This window comes from Littorina saxatilis, linkage group LG3 (genome assembly GCF_037325665.1).
Source record: "Littorina saxatilis isolate snail1 linkage group LG3, US_GU_Lsax_2.0, whole genome shotgun sequence".
Lineage (NCBI taxonomy): Eukaryota > Metazoa > Mollusca > Gastropoda > Littorinimorpha > Littorinidae > Littorina > Littorina saxatilis.
Genome location: NC_090247.1, coordinates 17201762 through 17224353, shown reverse-complemented (window position 1 = coordinate 17224353; position 22592 = coordinate 17201762). Strand labels below are relative to the sequence as shown.

At 40.6% G+C, this 22592-nt stretch overlaps 1 protein-coding gene across 1 annotated transcript; it reads right to left on the bottom strand.

The window, feature by feature from the left end:
• Positions 1-523: 523 nt before the first annotated feature.
• LOC138961755 (scavenger receptor cysteine-rich domain-containing protein DMBT1-like) lies at positions 524-22483 on the bottom strand. The gene is made up of 8 exons (XM_070333425.1): positions 22079-22483; positions 19346-19484; positions 18534-18754; positions 18025-18179; positions 14796-15002; positions 12485-12666; positions 11593-11882; positions 524-6723 (listed from the first exon to the last, which is right to left on the bottom strand). Exons 1-8 carry the CDS (start codon positions 22140-22142, stop codon positions 6470-6472), a joined length of 1512 nt encoding a protein of 503 aa, XP_070189526.1. The 5' UTR covers positions 22143-22483; the 3' UTR covers positions 524-6469.
• Positions 22484-22592: the final 109 nt, after the last annotated feature.

Here is a 22592-nt window from a genome sequence, read left to right as displayed (position 1 = left end):
TCAATTGAACAAAGTCATGTGCAAGTTGACGGCCTTCAATTTCCCGAGAAATCACGCCCTCGATCCACTCACCTTATCTACCGTACTGGGGTACCAACACGTTTTTGGGCTGGGGCAGAAAGGCGGTAAACTGTTTAATAACACACTCGCGTAAATAAAGACACAGACATACAAATAAACGGACAGACAGATTCACAGACAGACACACATATACAGACACAGACACAGACACATCCACCCACACCCACACACACACATACAGACACACACACAGTACACACCGTCACACACACACACATACACACACACACACACACACAATCGAACACACACACACATACACAGACACACACACACGCAGACCACACACACACACACACACACACACACACACACAATACACACGCACAAACACACGCAGACCACACTCACACAGACAGACAGACAGACACACACACACACACACACACACACACACACACACACACACACACACACACACACACACACTCAACGACCAGACTACTTCTAACAAACTGAACATTTATTAACAGAGATATATGAGAAGCGAAAAGTACAAGGTTGATTTCAAGAAGTGAACCTATATCCGGTCGCCGAATTGCTAATTTCCTATATCCATAGAATGATTGTAATTACAAAACTAGCAAATTACAATGCAGGTCACAGCTACTTCAAGTTTTCAATTAACTAAACTTAAAGTTTGTGACCTCAAACATTGAATAATTATACCATTCCAACCTTTGATAACTTGTTTTCATATGAGTTACAAGTATTGTGTCTCCAGACATAAAATTACAAGAGGAATATACACCAAAGACGTGCAGCATTTAAATGCATTTATAGTTTAGAGACAGTTTTTTATTTTTTTATTGTTGTTGATGTAACCGTGTGCCGAAACACTACGATCACCTCGGGAAGCGAAGTGCAATCAAACAGGTTTGAAAATGTTAGGGCTAATTTCTTAGCCCTATAAAAGCTGTTATGCAAACCCGAAGGTTTCCATGAACATACAGACAACCGGAAACTACCACACCCTATCACAAACAGATTTCCACAAACCACGGGTGTTGACTTTAAAGGCCAACAACTCGGGTGCAGAGTCTGCTGTGAAAGGAGCGGTAGCCTCCCCTGTCACATTTAGATTTGGTGATTTTGCGTTTTATAAAACTTAACAGTAGCCTGTCTTTAGAAAACATTGTTTGATTTTTCTTCTTCCCTGTCAAGTGAAAAATCTTGCTTGACATTTTAAATTTGCATTGGATACATTCGGCAGTAAAAACAATATATTCACATCCATGTCGACGCTTGCGATTTACTACTTTTGCAAATTATAGTGTTTAATATGACGATTAAGCTACCACATTTATCCTTTTGAAAGGGTAGCAAAGGAGAACAGAGAAAAAGCAAAACTCTGAATTAATTCAAACGAAGCTGTTTCTAAGACAAAAAGACAACGAAGCTTACTTTTTGATAAATTGTCTGAATTGTAACGATCGTTTACAACATGTATACGGATACTAAACAAAATATGCAAAATAATATTGCACACCGTTTTCAATATTGACTAACAATAATTTACAAGTCTCGTGTTAATCAAGTAATCAAACTTGTTTTGCACCAAAAGGCATTTCTCTCGGCTATTTGACATACTTATCTGTGTGTGTTTTAAACTATATGTTTTAAACTTTTTTATCGACGATTCTTTGATAGGATTCTTGAGACTACCAATGCCATAAACATTGACCCTACAACAATTTTAATTTGAGTAAACAATCGATTAAACAATACAAAGAGGAAACATGCTGCAATGCTCGCAGACACAAGTGGAGAAATATGTTTATGCGATTTGAGATATTGATCTGTTTTTAACCTACGAAAACGTCACGTAATTACGCTATTTCCAGCCATTACAATTGTAAAAGAAATGTAACGGGACAAGTTGTTTAAGTCGCACCACTTATTTTCTTTTTTCCTGAGTTCATTTCAAGGAGAAGCACTGAGGCTTAAAAATCTATTGCCAAGGGAGCGAATTACAGTCAACACCAAAACTCAATGCAGAGGCAAGGGACACAACATCTTGAACCCACTGTTTGACTTGTGTCCAGTTGATTGCCTCCCCTGGAGGCCATATTTTAATGTTTTTGAGAACGATTCCTTATCTATCATTATTTTGTTGTATACCTATCTTGAATTTGTTAAATTAATGCTTTGCTATTCCGACTGATATTGGTTACCGCATAATTGTTTACTTCAACAATATGAAGTTTTAAGTAGTTACATGACACAAAATGCAGTAATTGTAGCAATGAAATTGAGCAACTTTACCATAACATTTTGAAGAATTGTCAAACGTGTGTGTCACAAAAACACGGTGCAACATATATTTTTGCCAAGTTTACTTTTACAATAATACACCAAGTAGTTGTAGACAATATCAGTGATGCACATTAAATTGACAGTAGCCTCGAACTACCGACTTCTGACCCACAACTACAAAAAGGATGACAACAACGCAGAACAATTAATAGGCGTATATGTGTCAGTTAACTTGAGAAAAATGTGTTATGTCAAGGTGGGTGTTCTTTTCTGTGTTGTTAAGACGGAAAACTATCTCTGTTGCTTGTTTTTCATAATGAACTCTTAAAGCATTCTGTTGCTTATCTGGGCAAAATAGATCCTCGTGTGTTCCAAGAAAACGTGTGATGCTTATAAAATATACCAGATAATATTTCACAGTTTTAAATATGTTTAGTGTTAACAATTTCCAACACGATTTCTGTTGTACGCAAGTATACATCTCAGTCTTAACATCAACACCAAACGCAGGAAAGGCACTTGACACTGACGTCACTCTCTACGTCAACACGATAGGGTAAGCTAACAGAAGATGCATTCTACTTTTAAAACACGTATAGTTTGAGCAGGTAAAGTGATTAGATGTAAACATACATCCACAGAGTAAACACCAATACAAACTCACATTAATTTAAAAAGCATATAATACAAACAAATGTCCCAGAGGTGTCTATTACAAAACAAAGATGATAGAATTATAGCAATCGACAAAATGTTGTCAACTATAATATACATTCGCATCTCAAAAACAACACACACGCGCTGAAAACTAACTGCATGCTACATGCAAAGCAGTATATCACGAACAACAGCTAATTTCAAACCCTTAACAATTATATCTCCAAAACAACATGCTTTTTGGTATAAGACAATGTCGTGATAAAGATAATATAGCAATCTCTGTTAATAATAATAATAATAATAATAATAATATTAAATGAGCATTTATATAGCGCAACATCATAACTTTAGATAGTTAAATAAAGTTATAGGCAGTAGTCAGTTATTTTTTATTTTTTTATTTGGTGAATGTACATTTTCAAACACCATACATTTTTGTGTCGTTAATATAATGACTATTTTCTTGCCAACACGTAATGCGGAGATTATACTCACATTACACCCGTTTCTGGGCTTTCCACAGGTGTTTCCCAGATAGCAAAAGTTAGTAATCGTTGCCATGGTTGGACATTGAGTTCTTTCCCCGTGAAACAGTTAACCTACATACCCCCAGGTTTATTAGATTGTAATGTATCTTCACCACGGTTTAATTAAAAGGAAAAAAAGGTTGCAGTCCTAACATAGAGGCTTAAGAAAGAACAAAATGCCTGGCTAGTAAGATGAATGCTTGTTGTAAGATTTATTTTATGCGTCATAGAAAGTTGAAGAACAAAACCAAAGGGTTCAAAACACTGATACGGAACACTGAACTTGATCATACTGAAGCAGAGTCAGAAGTAGTGCATAACAACACCTTGTCGAAGTAGTCACAAACAATTTAAAAGTCTACATCTTCATTACACACACACACTCTTTAATATTATCTATGCAAAGATTCAACAGTGAATTAAAACAATTTTGAAAATAAATGATAGGTACATATATAACCCCATGACCGCCTAACGAAGTAGATAAAACAAAAATCAGCAACAAAATCATAACTAATAAAGTATGACAAATATATCAAAACTGAGGAATAAGTTTCAAGAGGAGGCAGTTATCTTGCTCAAAATTCTAAATAAAATAACAATAATAATAATAATTATGGGAGATGTATAGAGCGCTTGTCGTTCTCTATGCGCTTTAGAATGAATTGGGGACAGGTGAGGTAGCCCGCACGTTGAACATCTCTCATGCTGGGTATTTTCTTGTTTCTATAACCCACCAAACTCCGACATGGATTACAGGATCTTTACCGTGCGCACTTGGTCTTGTGCTTGCGTGTACACACGAAGAGGGTTAAGTCACTAGCAGGTTTGCACATAAGTTGACCTGGGAGATTGTTTCCCTTGTGTATAGATTTTCGTTTTATTCTAGTTCTTGTAAATATGTAGATTTACAGTGTCCGCCCCAGGGGCTTCAACACAGCATTAAAGAAAGTAACGACAGGAATATATTCATTGAAAGATCACAAATGAAAATGCAGAACGTAACGATGTAACTGTATAATACTGCAGCGCACCAAACTGGTAACAGAAAAAGAAACCTGCATCAACGTATGTTGGACGGAAAGTACATATTGTAATGAATGCTGGACGGAACGATAAAAGGATATGATAATGTGACGCAGCAAACGGTCACAGAAATGTTCCCTCTGCATCAGTGTATAATGGAAAGAAAGTAAATACATTTTAATAATAATAAATGTACTTTAATGAACGCTTCCAAGTTCTATCCGTGATTCCAGCAGCCTTTCCTCCTTCAAAACCCAACTCAAAACATACCTGTTTCGTAAAGCCTTTGCTTAGCCTGAGTAGACTCTCCACAACTCTATTCTGTTTTGGAACTCTCTACCCTGTATGTGCTTTATGGTCTCTTTGTCAATGGTATCTTTGTGTGTGCGCGTGCGTGCGTGTGTGTGTGTGTGTGTGTGTGTGTGTGTGTGTGTGTGTGTGTGTGTGTGTGTGTGTGTGTGTGTGTGTGTACTTTTAACATTGTACGCTAAGTTTTGCTTAGTGCTTGGGTTCTTGGTGTTATGTCTCAGTTAAATGTATGCTTTGTATGCTTGTTGATTTGTGCTAGTTTATTCTATAATGAATTTGTAAAGCGCCTGGAGCCAATTGATGGGACTCGCGCTATAGAAAAGTTATTTATTATTATTATTATTATTATATGATGATGTGACGGAGCAAAAAATCACAAACATCTTCCCACTACACAAGCGTATACTGGACGGAATGGAAAGATGTAACTGAGTGCTGGACGGAACGATATAACAATATGGTAGGGCAAAAAAAGGTCACAGAAATGCCCTCCCCCCTTTCCCGGGCATTAGCGCATGTTGGACGAATTGTGAAGATTTTACTGAATGCTGGCCGGATAGATATGTCAATGAGATAGGGAAACTGAAGGTCACAGGAATGCCCCCCCCCCCTCCCCCTACCCTTCCCTACCCTGCAGCAGCGTATATTGTTGGACGGAATGTGAGAAAAGTTCGTGTAAAAAAAAAAAACCCACTTCACCCTGATTGGAGGTTATCTGCTATTTTGTAAAATGGAGTAGCATGAGAAAGGCTCTCAGAAAATAACTTTATTGTGCACCAGTGTATATTCAGTGGAATTGGATTTAGGATGGGATAGAACCATCAAGATCGGGCCAAACAAAAATATATGTTGGTTTAGGGTGACGTGACCAAAAAAGAAAGGGTAGGTAGGTCAACTTTTTTAATTTAGTCCATTTTAAAGGAGGTCACATTTTAAAGGCCCTTAGTCACAAAACACCTGTGCAAATAACTTTAATGATAATTGTGCATGATCGGCACGAGAGACAGTAGCATTACAGAAAGGACAAAGTCATTGATACAGCTTCAGACTGCACATTGTGTACATCACTTCACTCTCCTCACGCCAGACAGAGAGTGGTCAGTACAACAACCGTAAGAGCAAAGAAGTATTAAAGAAGGAGATGGCGTTGTCACCGTAGCTACCAACACCCAACAGAAGAGGCTGGGTTTTAATGTTGATGTAACATCATTATGTTCAAAAGAAGCGTAGACGAGGACTGCAGACATAGCTGGCATCGGGACAGTCACTGTCAAAAACCGACAGAAGAGGCTGAGAATATAACATCACTCTGCGGAGAGCAGAACTCGCATACATGCTGAGAACAGACAGAGTGACATCAGGGCAACGAACAGTTGAGTGAAGACGTGCATTACAGAGGGAGATTACATTTGAACAGCGACTGTCGAAAACCGCCAGAAGAGGCTGAGAATATAACATCACTCTGCGGAGAGCAGAACTCTCATACATGCTGAGAACAGACAGAGTGACATCAGGGCAACGAACAGTTGAGTGAATACGTGCATTACAGAGGGAGATTACATTTGAACAGCGACTGTCGAAAACCGACAGAAGAGGCTGTGGATCTAACATCACTCGGCTGAGAAAAGAGAGATCGACATCAGGGCAGCGACCAGAGGAGTGACGACGTAGACCACAGACACAGACGGCAGAGAAGCAGCGCTGCCCAAGAAGAACGTAAGAGCCTGTTGTGCATCCTGCTGATACTCTGCTGCCCTTGCCGGTGGTACATTTGCTTGAGGTTCCCGGGTGTTCACCGGCGTTTCTTTCCCTGTAGCCTGGATCGGGTTCGCTGGGGTGACCGCCATCCTAGGAGGAGTTAGACCTGGTGACAAACAAACCGGCATAACTTGTTGCACTGTTACACGGGGGATAACCGGTCAAATGCCGAACAGAAGCCGAATGCCGCTCATGACACGTGTGAAGGCAAGTTTTGTCTGTTTTCTAGGTATTGTTTGATTTATGTCGGGATTTAAGGTAAGCTACTGATTCAGCGATGACTAAATGTGTTTCTCGATGCATAAAAAGTCAGGGAGCGATTGATATTTGCCCGTAAATATCCTTCAAAGCTGAAAATGTCCGCGATCGAGCACCGGAAATGGCTGCTCGATGGGTTTTGCAAGTAGAAATGTGCTTTATTTCACCAAATCAGCTCGTATTTGGTATGGGTACGGGATTCTAGAGGACGAAGGAGTCATAAGAGGTGCAAAGAAGTGCTATTTGGGAGTAGAATAAATCTTCCGAGACAGTAGACAAGAGAAGGTCATATTTGAGAGAGGAGCGCGTAGGCCGATTGTCTTTCCGACAAGCGAATGATACAGCAGATTAATCATTCGTTTTGACCAGAAACCTAGTCTCTAGTTTTTATGAATGAGTTTTTTAATTAAAACAATCACGAGAACTCTCTCGCTTAGCCTAATGGCTGTTCGATGGGTTTCGCAAGTAGAAATGTGCTTTATTTCACCAAATCAGCTCGTATTTGACATCGGTTTGGTATATATATATTTTTTTTTTTCTAATCCTACCGCGAACTGGATAGCAGACGCGGCACGACTGTTGCACCACACTTTGAAGTAATCCCACACTTTGAAGTAAATTACTTCAAAGTGTGGGGATGTGCCCCACACTTTGAAGTAAACCCATTTTTTACTTCAAAGTGTGGGGGGATCTTCCCACACGTTGAAGTAAACTCAGTTTTTACTTCAAAGTGTGGGGGGATCTTCCCACACTTTGAAGTAACTTACTTCAAAGCGTGGGACTTTTGCATTGCCTGTTTGAGCCTGATGATTTTGTCAAAAAAATGGCAGTCTTTTGGATGAGTGAACAGAAAAAGTGAGCGAGCCAAGAAACATAGTGATGTTTGTTATCAGGCTTTAAAGGCATATGTACGCGCTCCCGTGTTTACAAAGTGTAGTTTGCCCATAATCGATGTCAAACGCACCATAAGACCATGTAATGACGATATGTCGCCATGCGCGGACCATATTCATGCATTACAGCTTGTTCTAGCCTCTGAAAAAGTGAGGATGTCAACAAAGACGCGGAGTTATTTCCCTTGCGTCAACGCTACCTCTGTTGGCAAATCTATAAATAGGACGATCTAGATCAAAATAAAAATTCAAATATCTCAACATTTAAGGGGTCCTAGACCACAATATCTTGCAGGGAACTTAATTTAGCATGTCTCCAGCTGTGGGTAAAGCAATTAGCGTGTATAGTCATCGAGTACATATGGCTTTAAGCAATGTCCCATTGTTGAGTGTGACGAAAACTCGTGGTGACGATTTTAAAACATGTTGGGTCACGCATGGTCCAATCTTACATGGTCCAACCTTACATGGTCCAACATTACATGGTCCAACCTTACATGGTCCAATCTTACATGGTCCATATATATTATTGGACCATGTAAGATTGGACCATGTAAGATTGGACCATGTAAGATTGGACCATGTAAGGTTGGACCATGTAAGGTTGCACCATGTAAGGTTGGACCATGTAAGGTTGGACCATGTAATATTGGACCATGTAAGATTGGACCATGTAAGGTTGGACCATGTAAGATTGGACCATGTAAGGTTGGACATGGTAAGGTTAGACCATGTAAGGTTGGACCATGTAAGGTTGTCCATGTAAGGTTGGACCATGCAAGGTTGGACCATGCAAGGTTGGACCATGTAAGATTGGACCATGTAAGGTTGGACCATGTAAGATTGGACCATGTAAGATTGGACCATGCAAGGTTGGACCATGCAAGGTTGGACCATGTAAGATTGGACCATGTAAGGTTGGACCATGTAAGATTGGACCATGTAAGATTGGACCATGCACGATTGGACCATGTAAGGTTGGACCATGTAAGATTGGACCATGTAAGGTTGGACCATGTAAGGTTGGACCATGTAAGGTTGGACCATGTAAGGTTGGACCATGCGTGACCCAACATGTTTTAAAATCGTCACCACGAGTTTTCGTCATACTCAACAATGGGACATTGCTTAAAGGCATATGTACGCGCTCCCGTGTTTACAAAGTGTAGTTTGCCCATAATCGATGTCAAACGCACCATAAGACCATATAATGACGATATGTCACCATGCGCGGACCATAATACATGCATTACAGCTTGTTCTAGCCTCTGAAAAAGTGAGGATGTCAACAAAGCCGCGGTGTTAGCTCCCTTGCATCAACGTTACATGTGTTGCCAAATCTATAAATAGGACGATCCAGATCAAAATGAAAATTAACATATCTCAACATTGAAGGGGTCCTAGACCACAATATTTTGCAGGGAACTTAATTTAGCATGTCTCCAGCTGTTGGTAAAGCAATTAGCGTGTATAGTCATCGAGTACATATGCCTTTAAAGCCTGATAACAAACATCCCTATGTTTCTTGGCTCGCTCACTTTTTCTGTTCACTCATCCAAAAGACTTTGCCATTTTTTTTGACAAAATCATCAGGCTCAAACAGGCGATGCAAAAGTCCCACGCTTTGAAGTAAGTTACTTCAAAGTGTGGGAAGATCCCCCCACACTTTGAAGTAAAAACTGAGTTTACTTCAAAGTGTGGGAAGATCCCCCCACACTTTGAAGTAAAAAATGGGTTTACTTCAAAGTGTGGGGCACATCCCCACACTTTGAAGTAATTTACTTCAAAGTGTGGGATTACTTCAATCAATCAATCAATGAGGCTTATATCGCGCATATTCCGTGGGTACAGTTCTAGGCGCTCTGCAGTGATGCCGTGTGAGATGAAATTGTATACGAAATAGTAATTGCAGCCATTTCGGCGCATATTTACCTTTCACGGCCTATTATTCCAAGTCACACGGGTATAGGTAGACAATTATTAACTGTGCCTAAGCAATTTTTGCCAGAAAAGACCCTTTTGTCAATCGTGGGATCTTTAACGTGCACACCCAATGTAGTGTACACGGGGGGGGGGGGGGGGGGGGGGGAGTTCGGACACCGAAGAGAGTCTGCACACAAATTTGACTCTGAAATAAATTTCCGCCGAACCTGGGATCGAACTCACGCTGACAGCGGCCAACTGAATACAAATCCAGCGCGCTACCAACTGAGCTATATCCCCTTCAAAGTGTGGTGCAACAGTCGTGCCGCGTCTGCTATCCAGTTCGCGGTAGGATTAGAAAATATATATATATATACCAAACCGATGTCAAATACGAGCTGATTTGGTGAAATAAAGCACATTTCTACTTGCGAAACCCATCGAACAGCCATTAGGCTAAGCGAGAGAGTTCTCGTGATTGTTTTAATTAAAAAACTCATTCATAAAAACTAGAGACTAGGTTTCTGGTCAAAACGAATGATTAATCTGCTGTATCATTCGCTTGTCGGAAAGACAATCGGCCTACGCGCTCCTCTCTCAAATATGACCTTCTCTTGTCTACTGTCTCGGAAGATTTATTCTACTCCCAAATAGCACTTCTTAGCACCTCTTATGACTCCTTCGTCCTCTAGAATCCCGTACCCACACCAAATACGAGCTGATTTGGTGAAATAAAGCACATTTCTACTTGCAAAACCCATCGAACAGCCATTTCCGGTGCTCGATCGCGGACATTTTCAGCTTTGAAGGATATTTACGGGCAAATATCAATCGCTCCCTGACTTTTTATGCATCGAGAAACAAATTTAGTCATCGCTGAATCAGTAGCTTACCTTAAATCCCGACATAAATCAAACAATACCTAGAAAACAGACAAAACTTGCCTTCACACGTGTCATGAGCGGCATTCGGCTTCTGTTCGGCATTTGACCGGTTATCCCCCGTGTGTTAGCCTTTTCGTTACCCATTGTATTCTATTGGTTTATAACAACACCGTCGGATATTCTTTTGACATACAGCAACAACTGTCTGATCGTGTATTGACTTACTACAACAACAATGATCTCTAAACAACAATGGTTGTATTTTCTTTCGCTTCTTTTAAACTTCCTCTAGTAGCTCAACAGTTCCTTGTACGAGTAAAGGAAGAATAAACAGAACAAGAAGACAAAGACAAACCAACAAAAACAGCATTAGCAGCAGCACGTTAAAGATCCCACGATTGACAAAAGGGTCTTTCCTGGCAAAATTGTATAGGCATAGATAAAAACAAATGTCCACCAAATACCCGTGTGACTTGGAATAATAGGCCGTGAAAAGTAAATATTCGCCGTAATGGCTTGAGATTTACTGGCCAATGTGAATGCGTGATATATTGTGTAAAAAATTCCATCTCACACGGCAGAAATTAATATGTAAAGAGCTTAGAGAGCGTCAAGCGCTATATAAATCTCCCATATAATATAATGATAATAAAGAAGAAGAACAACAACAACAACAAAAACAACAACACAATTTGATCGGCTTTCATGCTCAGAATATTTGAAATATTTGTCACAAGCAACTAAGATGATACAAGTATACAAAAACACACAAACATAAACATAATTATTGTAAAACATGTTGCAGATTGCATCATGTTTCTTTTCTTTGAAAACTATTAATCTTTCTCTGACATTCTTCAAAGGGAGGCAATCATCTAGCTGCAATGCGGAGAGCAAAAACAGACGTTATTTCCCTTGTCAGAGTATTGATTTTTTTATGGTAGCAAAAACACCCGTATCTATACGAATACTGATGTACATGTGTCAGTCAAGGGATAACAACTACTGTCAACTGACCGTTGGTGAGGTTCAAGACGTAGATGAGAGGGGAGGTAACGGAGTACACCGTGTGGTCAGTGCCGTCGGTCGATCCAACGACGTCACGACGTCGTCGTCGGTCCGTGTCCGGCTTGGCGCTGTTACAACTGCGGTCACACGAGGCCGACTTGTCAGTCTTGATGCAGACGATGGCGTCACACTCTAGTCGCACCACGGGGTAGTTGTCGAACACGAAGGACTGGAGGCGGAAGCCAAACCTGTTCAGGGCTAGCGGGTATGCGGCACTCGTCGTATCGTCTACTAAACACCTGAGCAACACGCAAGATCACAGGCAATATTACAGTTACCGTATGACTATTTGATCAATCAGGACAGTTTCTTGGTGTCTCGCTGAATGGTATAGCGCCTGCCAGCTCACGTTGATATTCATTTGCTCGACATGTCTGTTATCAATTGCTAATCGTCAGCATATTTATCATAAAATAAAACAAATGCATAATAAAACACACCCACACACACACACACTCTCTCTCTCTCTCTCTCTCTCTCTCTCTCTCTCTCTCTCTCTCTCTCTCTCTCTCTCTCTCTCTCTCTTGAGCATTAACAATAACAATTAAACATCAAACACACACTATATTGTCACTCATAGAGAATTATTACAATGGAAATGTGTCATCGACATAACTAAACTTTACTGCTTACCCCACCCACTCACTCACCCCCCTCCCCCCACACCCACCCACACACACACACACACACACACACACGTACACACACACACACACACACGCACGCACGTACGCACACACAGACACACACACACACACACACACACACACACACACACACACACACATACTCAAATACGGCGCACGCACTTATCCTGCAAATCACAGGTACTCGCACTCACTTATTATTATAGAATATGAAGTTGGGACCGCGTCCAGTGGTGATAACAGGCTCAGCCAGGCACTGCGACACCACAATCTTCAGACGGGTGTCAGTTGTCCGCAGAACCACGGCCATGTTGAGCCAGTCACCCATCGGGAGACGGTACGGGTACACGAGAATTTCAGTCGTGAACATACGTTCCTGCAACATTCACCCCATTAACGTATGAAGTACGTGTTTTTTCGCCATGATGAAAATCTCAAATATTATGACAAGGGAAAAACATGATGTATGTAATTGCCCTTTGAAGTGCAAGACGAGTGTCTCCCATGGAGACCATTTTCTCAGTTTTGGTTTAATTAAAAAAAAAATTGCATGATATGATTTCTTTAAATTTAATTTATTGAGCTAAATTAGTCGGGCAGTCAATGGATTAGATTGATGGGTTGGCTGTTGCCTTCATATGTCCCTACAAACTATTTGGCTATTCGGGACCTGTTCAGTTTTGTTTCCTTTCTCACATTGTATAATTCACGATGCATGCCCTGCAGAATAGGTTCTAACATAACTGTGTTATAATACGATGGCAACACTTCCAAATAATACGGCTATTCGGAGCAACTAGTTATATGAGTTAAAAGAAATGCCGATTGCTAAAGCTTGAAATAGAAGGGGAACTATTGACCAGACATTTTAAGTTAAAAAAAACACCAAAGGATTACTGTACTCACCGATACAAGAACGACACAAGACGTCTCACAAGAGTACAGCAATCTTTAGCTTTGTGTTTTAACTTTGTTCATCTTACCACAGTCACTTCGTTGTTAAGACATTTTAAGGGTGTTTTGGGTGAATTTGACGAATCTGAAGAATCTGGGGAATCCACTGTACTCGAATCTGGACGCACACATCACGATTTGCTCTAAAGAGAACCACACGCATTTTAATTACTGACATCAAAATGAGCGAGTGCGACATTTTATACATCGTTTTAAACACGTTTGCAAAGTAAAGGCAGTCATCCTGCGCGGTAGCATTATTTGTTACGCAGAATCTTATTGAATGGCTTTGGGAGCGAAATATCTAAGAGCCTGTTACCTTAGGTTATAACCCTTTCACTTTCACCGTGCTTCGTTGGTCGTGGACGACCCAGAGCCTCACAAAATCGTCTCTATCTCTGAAACTATTTGGAGTTTTTAATTAAGACTTCAGCTAATTTCCAATCATCATACGACCTTCCTACTGCCCAATTTTTGAAAGATTGTTTTTGCAAACAAACAAATAAACGATGATGTAACTTGAACTACATAGTCCGGATGATGTGGGTCGTGGACGACCCATATGGAATTACGTAGGGAATGTAACGTTGTTTATCCTGTATTCGGATGGCGTGGGTCGTGTACGACCCATACTCTGCAAAGAGGCGGCAAAACGTGTATCCCTATTCGGATGGCGTGGGTCGTGTACGACCCATACTTTTTACGTTGAATCCTTCTTTGGAAAGTGTGGGTCGTGTATCCGGACTGTGTAGTCCAACACGTGGTCCGGTGAAGGTTAAGTCTGTTGAAAACTGGGTTTATTACTGGACGCTACCTTGTTTGTTTTATTTGATGTGTTTGTGTCTTTATTACAAAGCAAAGAAGCGTTATTGGTTCTGTTGCTTTCCTTGTATAGGCTACATTTAAGTGTGCCCCCCCCCCCCCCCAGGTGATTGCCGATGGCATGCTTTTTTGTCAGTCTCAAAAGATAAACATTGCATTAGAGCTGATTAAATAGAAACCAAACTTCAAAAACAGCAGATATCTTTTCTTGTGAAGACAACGAAGTGTGTCAGTCTAAACGTACTCTCTCAGGTTCTATGCGTATCGACAAGAGTCAACAAATCCATAAATGTGACCCTCCACCACGGAATGAGTCGCATGTCACCTTTGCATGATTTTCATATTTTTACATTTTCATAACGAGATTTGTATGCTCTATTCAGTGGTGAAAACCGTTTTAGAAAAGAGCAAAAACTGTTTGAGTTATAAGCCTGTGACTAAGGTGACCCTCACACTGTTACCAGGCACTCCCCGGACTTATATCAAGCCTAGCGCAGAACCGCGCGATGTGACATGCGACTCATTTCGTGGTGGAGGGTCACAAATATGGCAATCCTTTTTTGCAGGGCTGTTTGTCAATGCCTGCAACATTGACTTATCATCATACCCTGTATGTAATTATATCTAGAAATCAAGCAATCAGCAACAACAACAATAACACCCAACAACAGTTCTGTTGATTAAAGTGTTGTTGCTTTCTACTAGGTACTATTTGAATGTTCGACTCACCTCATACAAGATCATTTCAATCTCGAACTGAGTGTAGTTTGACAGTGAGATGTTGCCGTAGGGTTCGAACGTCTTGTTGACCGTGGCCTCTCGCTTCATTCTGCAGGTGAGTGCTGCATCGTACCTCCTGTATCGGGTCACCCCTGAGCCATAGCTCGGGTAGGTCATGACAACGTTTCTGGTGTAGATGATGTAGGTCATAGTTTGCTGTATGAGTGGTAACAGTCATAACTCAAATCAAAACACAAGAATTGTAGGTTAATAGAACGTTTATTATTGACACAAAAACACGTTACATTCATTAGTATGTCGAGCCACTGGTCTTTGAAAAAAAAAGACAGACAGACAAACACTTATGATACGGATACTGAACTTATCTTAGAAGCGTGGATGTAACTCACTTTCAAGATGTCAGCGAGGTTCCTAAATATGAAGTAATTCGAATATGAAGTAAGACAAGCTCAAGACAAAGAAACAATGAATATCATGTCACACACCAATGGTGACACTTCGGGAACAGACGTATGTAACGCTATAACATGAATCGTTTTCTGCCACGACGTTGACATTTATTGCATGAATCTCGGACACCCTTCATAACACCATACATATACATGTATGTGCTAAGTTTATATGTTGAGAGAAAAACAATGGTATGGAACTGGGACGTTTTGATTTACACAACACGTTCACATGTATGGTCTTTCTTTCTTTATTTGGTGTTTAACGTCGTTTTCAACCATTCAAGGTTATATCGCGACGGGGAAAGGGGGGAGATGGAATAGGGGAAAGGGGGGAGATGGGATAGAGCCACGTGTTAATTGTTTCTTGTTCACAAAAGCACTAATCAAAAAATTGCTCCAGGGGCTTGCAACGTAGTACAATATATGACCTTACTGGGAGAATGCAAGTTTCCAGTACAAAGGACTTAACATTTCTTACATACTGCTTGACTAAAATCTTTACAAACATTGACTATATTCTATACAAGAAACACTTAACAAGGGTAAAAGGAGAAACAGAATCCGTTAGTCGCCTCTTACGACATGCTGGGGAGCATCGGGCAAATTCTTTCTCGTCCCAACCAATATGGGACTCCCCCTAACCCGCGGGGGGTTCATGTATGGTCTTAAGTTTGCATGAGGAATCATACTTTACTATGATGTTTAAACTCCGTATACCATTCTACTCTTATCCTATCGAATGCCACCAAAACACACTCTAAGATTGGCACACAGGATGAAAACGTGCTGTGATAGTTTCACATGTTATAAACTCATTTTGTAGTACATGTAGTAGATAACTTTTGAAATCACAAAAGGATGCTTCAGTTAAGCATAGGGCGATACGTTCAACGTTCATAAAATTATACTATGGTATTTATTAGCCTTATGAAATCACATTGTAATTATAGTGTTATAAATATCTATTATGTGCTGACTTTAAGCATGCGATTACATACATGTCGAGGACATGGATAACAGTATGGGCCGGCAGGCGAACGTTGATATCAATCTCGAGACATGTCTGTTATTGTGAGTTATTTCTAATATGCTGACTGTTAGCAAATGATAACAACAGACATGTCGAGAAACAAGTTATCAAGCATGAGCCTTCAGTCGAATGCTGATATCGTTTGTGAGACATGTCTGTTATTATTTGCTAACAGTCAGCATATTAGAAAAAACGGTTTTATTACCGTTTATTTAGACCAAAAGAATGTCGAAGCGACCCCGCGAATTAGACAGAACAGCCGCAATGGGAACTTCAGCGCTCCTAGCTGGTTATGCCTGTCAATCAAAGCATTCACGTGACCTGGATCAGCCAATTACTCACCTTACGTGATGAATATTAACAGGTGAAATGCGTTCACACAACAATCTCACAAGATAAATCATGTTGAACATGCGTTTCGGTTGCTTCGGTTTTTCTTGTTGAACAGAGAGCGATAGATTTAGAACCGACTCCAGACGGATGGTAAATGACGTAAAGATACATTTGACGGAAAGCATGTGACGCAACTTTGATCGGGTCGACATTACACACTCAGAGGGTGGGTGGTACCGACAATACTCGCTTGTCGTTATTAAGTTTTTGTTTAGATAAAGAGAGTATTATGTGACGACATTTGAAGAGTCATTCTTTAGAATAAATCACGCTGATATTGCATTGTTGATTTACATTTTTATTTTGTCTTGTTTATTTTTAGCGTTATAAACAAAAAGGGACCCTGCCTGAATGTTATCACATTGAGAGGGTCACCTAGAATCCGCCCTGATTGGTCAAACAGCCAAATGGGGCAATACATTTTGCTAATAGTGGACATATTAGAAATAACGATTTTATTACCGGCTATTTTGAACCAAAATAATTATCGAAGAGATCCTACGAATAGCATGGAAGCATCAGCATGGAGACGAGATTGAACCCAGACGCTGACGTGATTTCATTTACATAGCCACAAGCAGCCAATCATCACGAATATTACCAGCTTTAATGTTCTCATACACAAATCTCAAACCAGGTTGAATATTCCTTTCACTTTGCTTGTTCTTGTCCATGCGAATGGACAGATTCGGAATCAGCAGTAAGGAAATGATGTGAAACAACATTTGTGACCCTCCACCACAAAATGAGTCGCATGTCACCTTTGCATGATTTTCATATTTTTACATTTTCCTAAAGTGTTGTTTATGCTCTATCCAGTGGTGAAAACCGTTTTAGAAAAGAGCAAAAACTGTTTGAGTTATAAGCCTGTGACCAAGGTGACCCTCACACTGTTACCAGACACTCCCCGGACTTAAGCCTATATTAAGCCTAGTGCAGAACCGCGCGAGGTGACATGCGACTCATTTCGTGGTGGAGGGTCACATTTGACGTACACTGATGACACAATTACATTTGAAACTTCAGATAGTTGACCACGGACTTTTCAAGCGAGCTGAGCACAAGTATGGTATTCTGAGAATGTGTTGAATGCATTGCCATTCTGTTCACACACGTAACACAGTCGTCTTGTGTGTATGTTGACATGGTAATGTGTTTTATTTTTAAATACAAGAAGTGGCTGATTCTAGGTGACCCTCTAAATGTTATAACGGTCAGGCAGAAATCATTTGTATTAATCACCCTAAAATTAAGAAAGAAAAACTAAAACTTTGAACTTAAAATTGCAGGGTGACTTATTCCAAGGAGAGATACAATGATGAAGGGACATAAAGCTACTGACCGTGAGTTCGGTGTCAGCACTGTCGTATGGAATGGTTAGATAGTTAAAGCCGTTGTTAACCAACAGATTCTGCAGGTTTGCAGGTAAAATCATCCACGGGCTGGGATAGATCACCACCATGTTGTCAGAGTTGCATCGCAGTGTGGGAGCAGGACCTGGTGAATTAAACAGAATAAAAGTGAGAGAAAAATATGAAATCGAGAGAGAACGAAAGAGAGAGAGAGAGAGAGACAGAGAGAGAGAGAGACAGAGACAGACAGAGACAGAGACAGAGTGAGAGAGTTAGAGAGAGAGAGAGAGAGAGAGATGGAGAGGAGAGAGAGAGAGAGGGAGGGAGAGAGAGAGAGAGAGAGAGAGAGAGAGAGAGAGAGAGGGAGGGGGCAGAGAAGCATTCCTTGCCCTACCATGTCATTTTTGGGGCTGCACTTCCGTCAGCATGACAAGTAAGTTTACCCAAATCAACTCATGTCAACATCTATTAATCGGAGCTACTAGCGAGCAGGTCTTACCGTCGGGAGTAGGATCCGGGACGTTGACACATGTGACGGCAGCAAGCTCATTCCTGTTGCAGTTGCTGACGTACCAGGAAGCGTTTGTAAAATCATGTATACACATGGTCAAGTTATCTTCGGTCCCAACACAGTCCAGGTCGTCCAAGGATATTAGAGGGTCTGTTGGCGGCGTAGGCAGAAACTGGGCTCTGGCACCCGGCTCTGCGAGGCCTGTGGTTCTGTTACACGTAACGAGGTTAGATCAATTACTCGATTTACCCGTTACAACATTACAGCAAACAAATATGAACAGGTGGAAAAAGAAACACACATTTTCTGGACAAAATAGCCAATTAACCTCAACATAGTTCAGCACAGACTAAGCAAGCGTATCAAAACAAACAGAGCAAATGGAAAAGAAGACGAAGAAAAACAAATAACAACCACAGCAACAACAACACGTCCACCACCACCAGCAACAACAACAACAACAACAAACATAGCAACAACAACAACAACAACAACAACAACAACAACAACAACAACAACAACAACAACAACAACAACAAACATAGCAACAGCAGCAACATCATGAAGACTTCTACGCTCTGGCTTCAATTAACGTCTTATCAGAGACAATCAATCTTGAGGGCTCTGTATATGGACTACACTGCAAAGCGCTGAGACTGAGTCATCAACGACATTTGTGACAACTGCAACCAAATATTTCCACATTTCTACCTACACGTATGAACTTAGTGGGGTTTTTTTTTTAAACATTAACGAAAAGAAGGAATGAAGTACGAAAGAGATACGAAGAGGTGACCAACTGGAAGTAATTCATATCCGTGCAAGCGCTTATAGCAGCAGCCTGGTTCCAGCAGTCGTCACAGATGAAGCCCCATCGGTTATCAGGACCCTGCACCTGAATGTAGCCGATGCCTGCCACCACAGGGTTGTACAGTCTCACTGCGCAATAAACACACACACACACACACACACACACACACACACACACACACACACACACACACACACAAATTAAAGTTTGCCATTGACAAAAAACAACAAGAGGAATATATAAGATACTGGACAAAAGAAAAATCAGATACATATTCCAGACTTAAGTTTTATTCTATGATCAGTAAATCTTACGAAATGCAGTCATACTTAATACAAATTAAGAATAATAAACACAGAAAGATGTTAAGCAGATTAAAGACTAGCACACATTGTCTAAAAATTGAAAGTGGAAGACATCAGAATATCCCTAAAGAAAATCGTCTTTGTATTGAATGCAATGTCATAGAAGATGAAATACATTTTCTAGATAAATGCAATAAATATGTTAAATTAAGGGATGAATTTAAAGAAGATGCTTCACATATCAATATGAAATATGCTAACAAAAATCCAAGTAACTTATTTTTAGAAGACGAAGTTCAAGTTCGTCTTGGCAAATTTGTTACGGATTGTTTTAGCATTGTATAATGCATTATTATTATTTGTTGTTTGTTGTGTCAATAACTTTACTGGTTCATGACAATAAACATTATTCTATTCTATTCTATTCTATTCACACACACACACACACACACACACACACACACACACACACATATAATACATAATACATAAGATCATTTATTGTCCATACAAATAAACAATGGATGGAAAAGTGTGGTTCATCTGCTCTTAAAACAGCTAAACAACATATAACAACAACCATTAAAAAAAACTTGACTAAATGTAACAAACAACAATAAAACATACAACGTAAGAACACCCAAAGTACTCCAGACAGGCACGTCCGCCAACATCCATACCACACACACCCACACACACACCGACACACACATACACACAAACACACGCCGTTACTTTATAATCCATTTTCTTGTACGCTCCATTTTCCGTGAATTTGGAGCGCCAAATATTCCATTGTCTGCAAATGTGGTTAAAAAAAACCGGGTAGTCAGAACAAAAGGTTCGGTGTGTGGTACCCTGTTCTAGCACTTTTCTGTTCGCGCGGGGGGGGGGGGGGGGGGGGAGTAGGGGGCTAATATGATTTAACCTGATTAAACTTGTTTCTCAGCACACATAATCACAATTCAAGTCTAAAACAGGTTGACAGCTTTCCGGCACTGTTCAAGAACACCCACTGCTACAACGACGAAAACACTTCATGCTTGATTTCTCTTCAATCAGAACTATAAATCACAGTGTTGTCGACATTACGCATGGATAACGTTACGAGTTCGACGTTTGATGAGATAGCAACGTGAAGTGTGTGCATGCGAACACAAAGAATATCGTATCACTTTAGTGTGTGAAATGAGATGTATACAAGTTTGTGTTTCAAGCGTAGATACACGAATGAAAACGAGCTGTTCGGTAACTTCTTCTTCTTCTTCTTCTTCTTCTTCTGCGTTCGTGGGCTGAAACTCCCACGTACACTCGTGTTTTTTGCACGAGTGGAATTGTACGTGTATGACCGTTTTAACCCCGCCATTTAGGCAGCCATACGCCGCCTTCAGAGGAAGCATGCTGGGTATTTTTGTGTCTCCATAACCCACCGAACTCTGACATGGATTACAGGATATTTTCCGTGCGCACTTGGTCTTGTGCTTGCGTGCACACACGAAAGGGGATAAGCCACTATAGCAGGTCTGCACATAAGTTGACCTGGGAGATTGGACAAATCTCTACATTTAACCCACCAGGCCGGGATTCGAACCCTCGACCTTCCGATTAAGAGGCCGACGTCTTACCACCACGCCACAGCGCCCGTTCGATAACTAACAACGGGGATCTATGTATCGTTGTTCACAATTTGTAATGTGGTCAAACTGACATGCCATATTTTGATGACATAGTACGCAATTTTGTGTCCTACTTACAGCTTTTAAAAACGCTCATATTTTGAATATATTGACCTAAACAGCTGGCAACAGCATTGACAGTTCAAGTGTTCCCCTGATGTTGGGTTATCTGCCCATTGGGTCAGGGTCACCACATTGATGCATTGATTAACTGGTGCTGGCTCGAAATGCTTTCATGCAAATGTGTTGTTGTTTTCTATGTCGATGCAACTTTTTTATAAACAAAAATAGGTCTTTTCCTATCTCCTTGCCCTTAACTGATATCGGTTAAAAAAACAAAAACAAAAACCATAATAGAATGCATCATGTCACCATTTGTGTTGTATATTTTTAAACATGTCTGTTTCCTCTTACTAACATTAAAAACTAAACCTACATAAAACAAACGTGACATTGCACTATAACAACCTATGGGGTATGTTCGATTTTGCTTTTATAAAACTTTGAATAATGTCACACACACACGCACACAAACACAAACGCACGTGCACGCACGCGGCAGGCAGGCACGCACGGACGCACGAGGCAGACAGGCACGCACGCACGCACACACACACACACACACACATACACACACACACACACGCGCGCGCATAGACACACACACACACACACACACACACACACACACACACACACACACACACACACACACACACCATATTTAAACCCGTAAAATACCTGGTTGTGCTGAGCCAAGACCAAACAACATGGACGCAAAGAGGACGACATCAAAATACCCCATCGCTGCGACAATTCCTTTAACACAAAGGGCTGAGCAGAACTGATTAATCTCTTTCAGTGGTGTTCAAATACCGATCATCATGACTTCTCTAACACTTTATATGCCTATCCACACAAACTAAACAAATCCTACCAGAAACAAAAAAGATTGCACAAATAATGTGCTTAACTATAGTTTTCTTTTATAGTTTGACAGAACAGCCGCTGCAAACTACCTAAACCACAACGATCGTTGCTAACAAGTGCCTTCCTCGCACAGGTTGTGCGTCATATATCCTGTATCCAAGGTCGATTTTCATTTGGAGATCTATTTTATGCCAGTTTCTGAGGAACTGCTATGTTAGCAGTTTGCTCCTTTCAGCACAGCATACGAAGCGTGGAGCACAAGGCTGGTCTACGCCTGCAGTTGTGCACCGACTGGTTTGACGGGTTTCTGTGGGCTAAAAAAAAG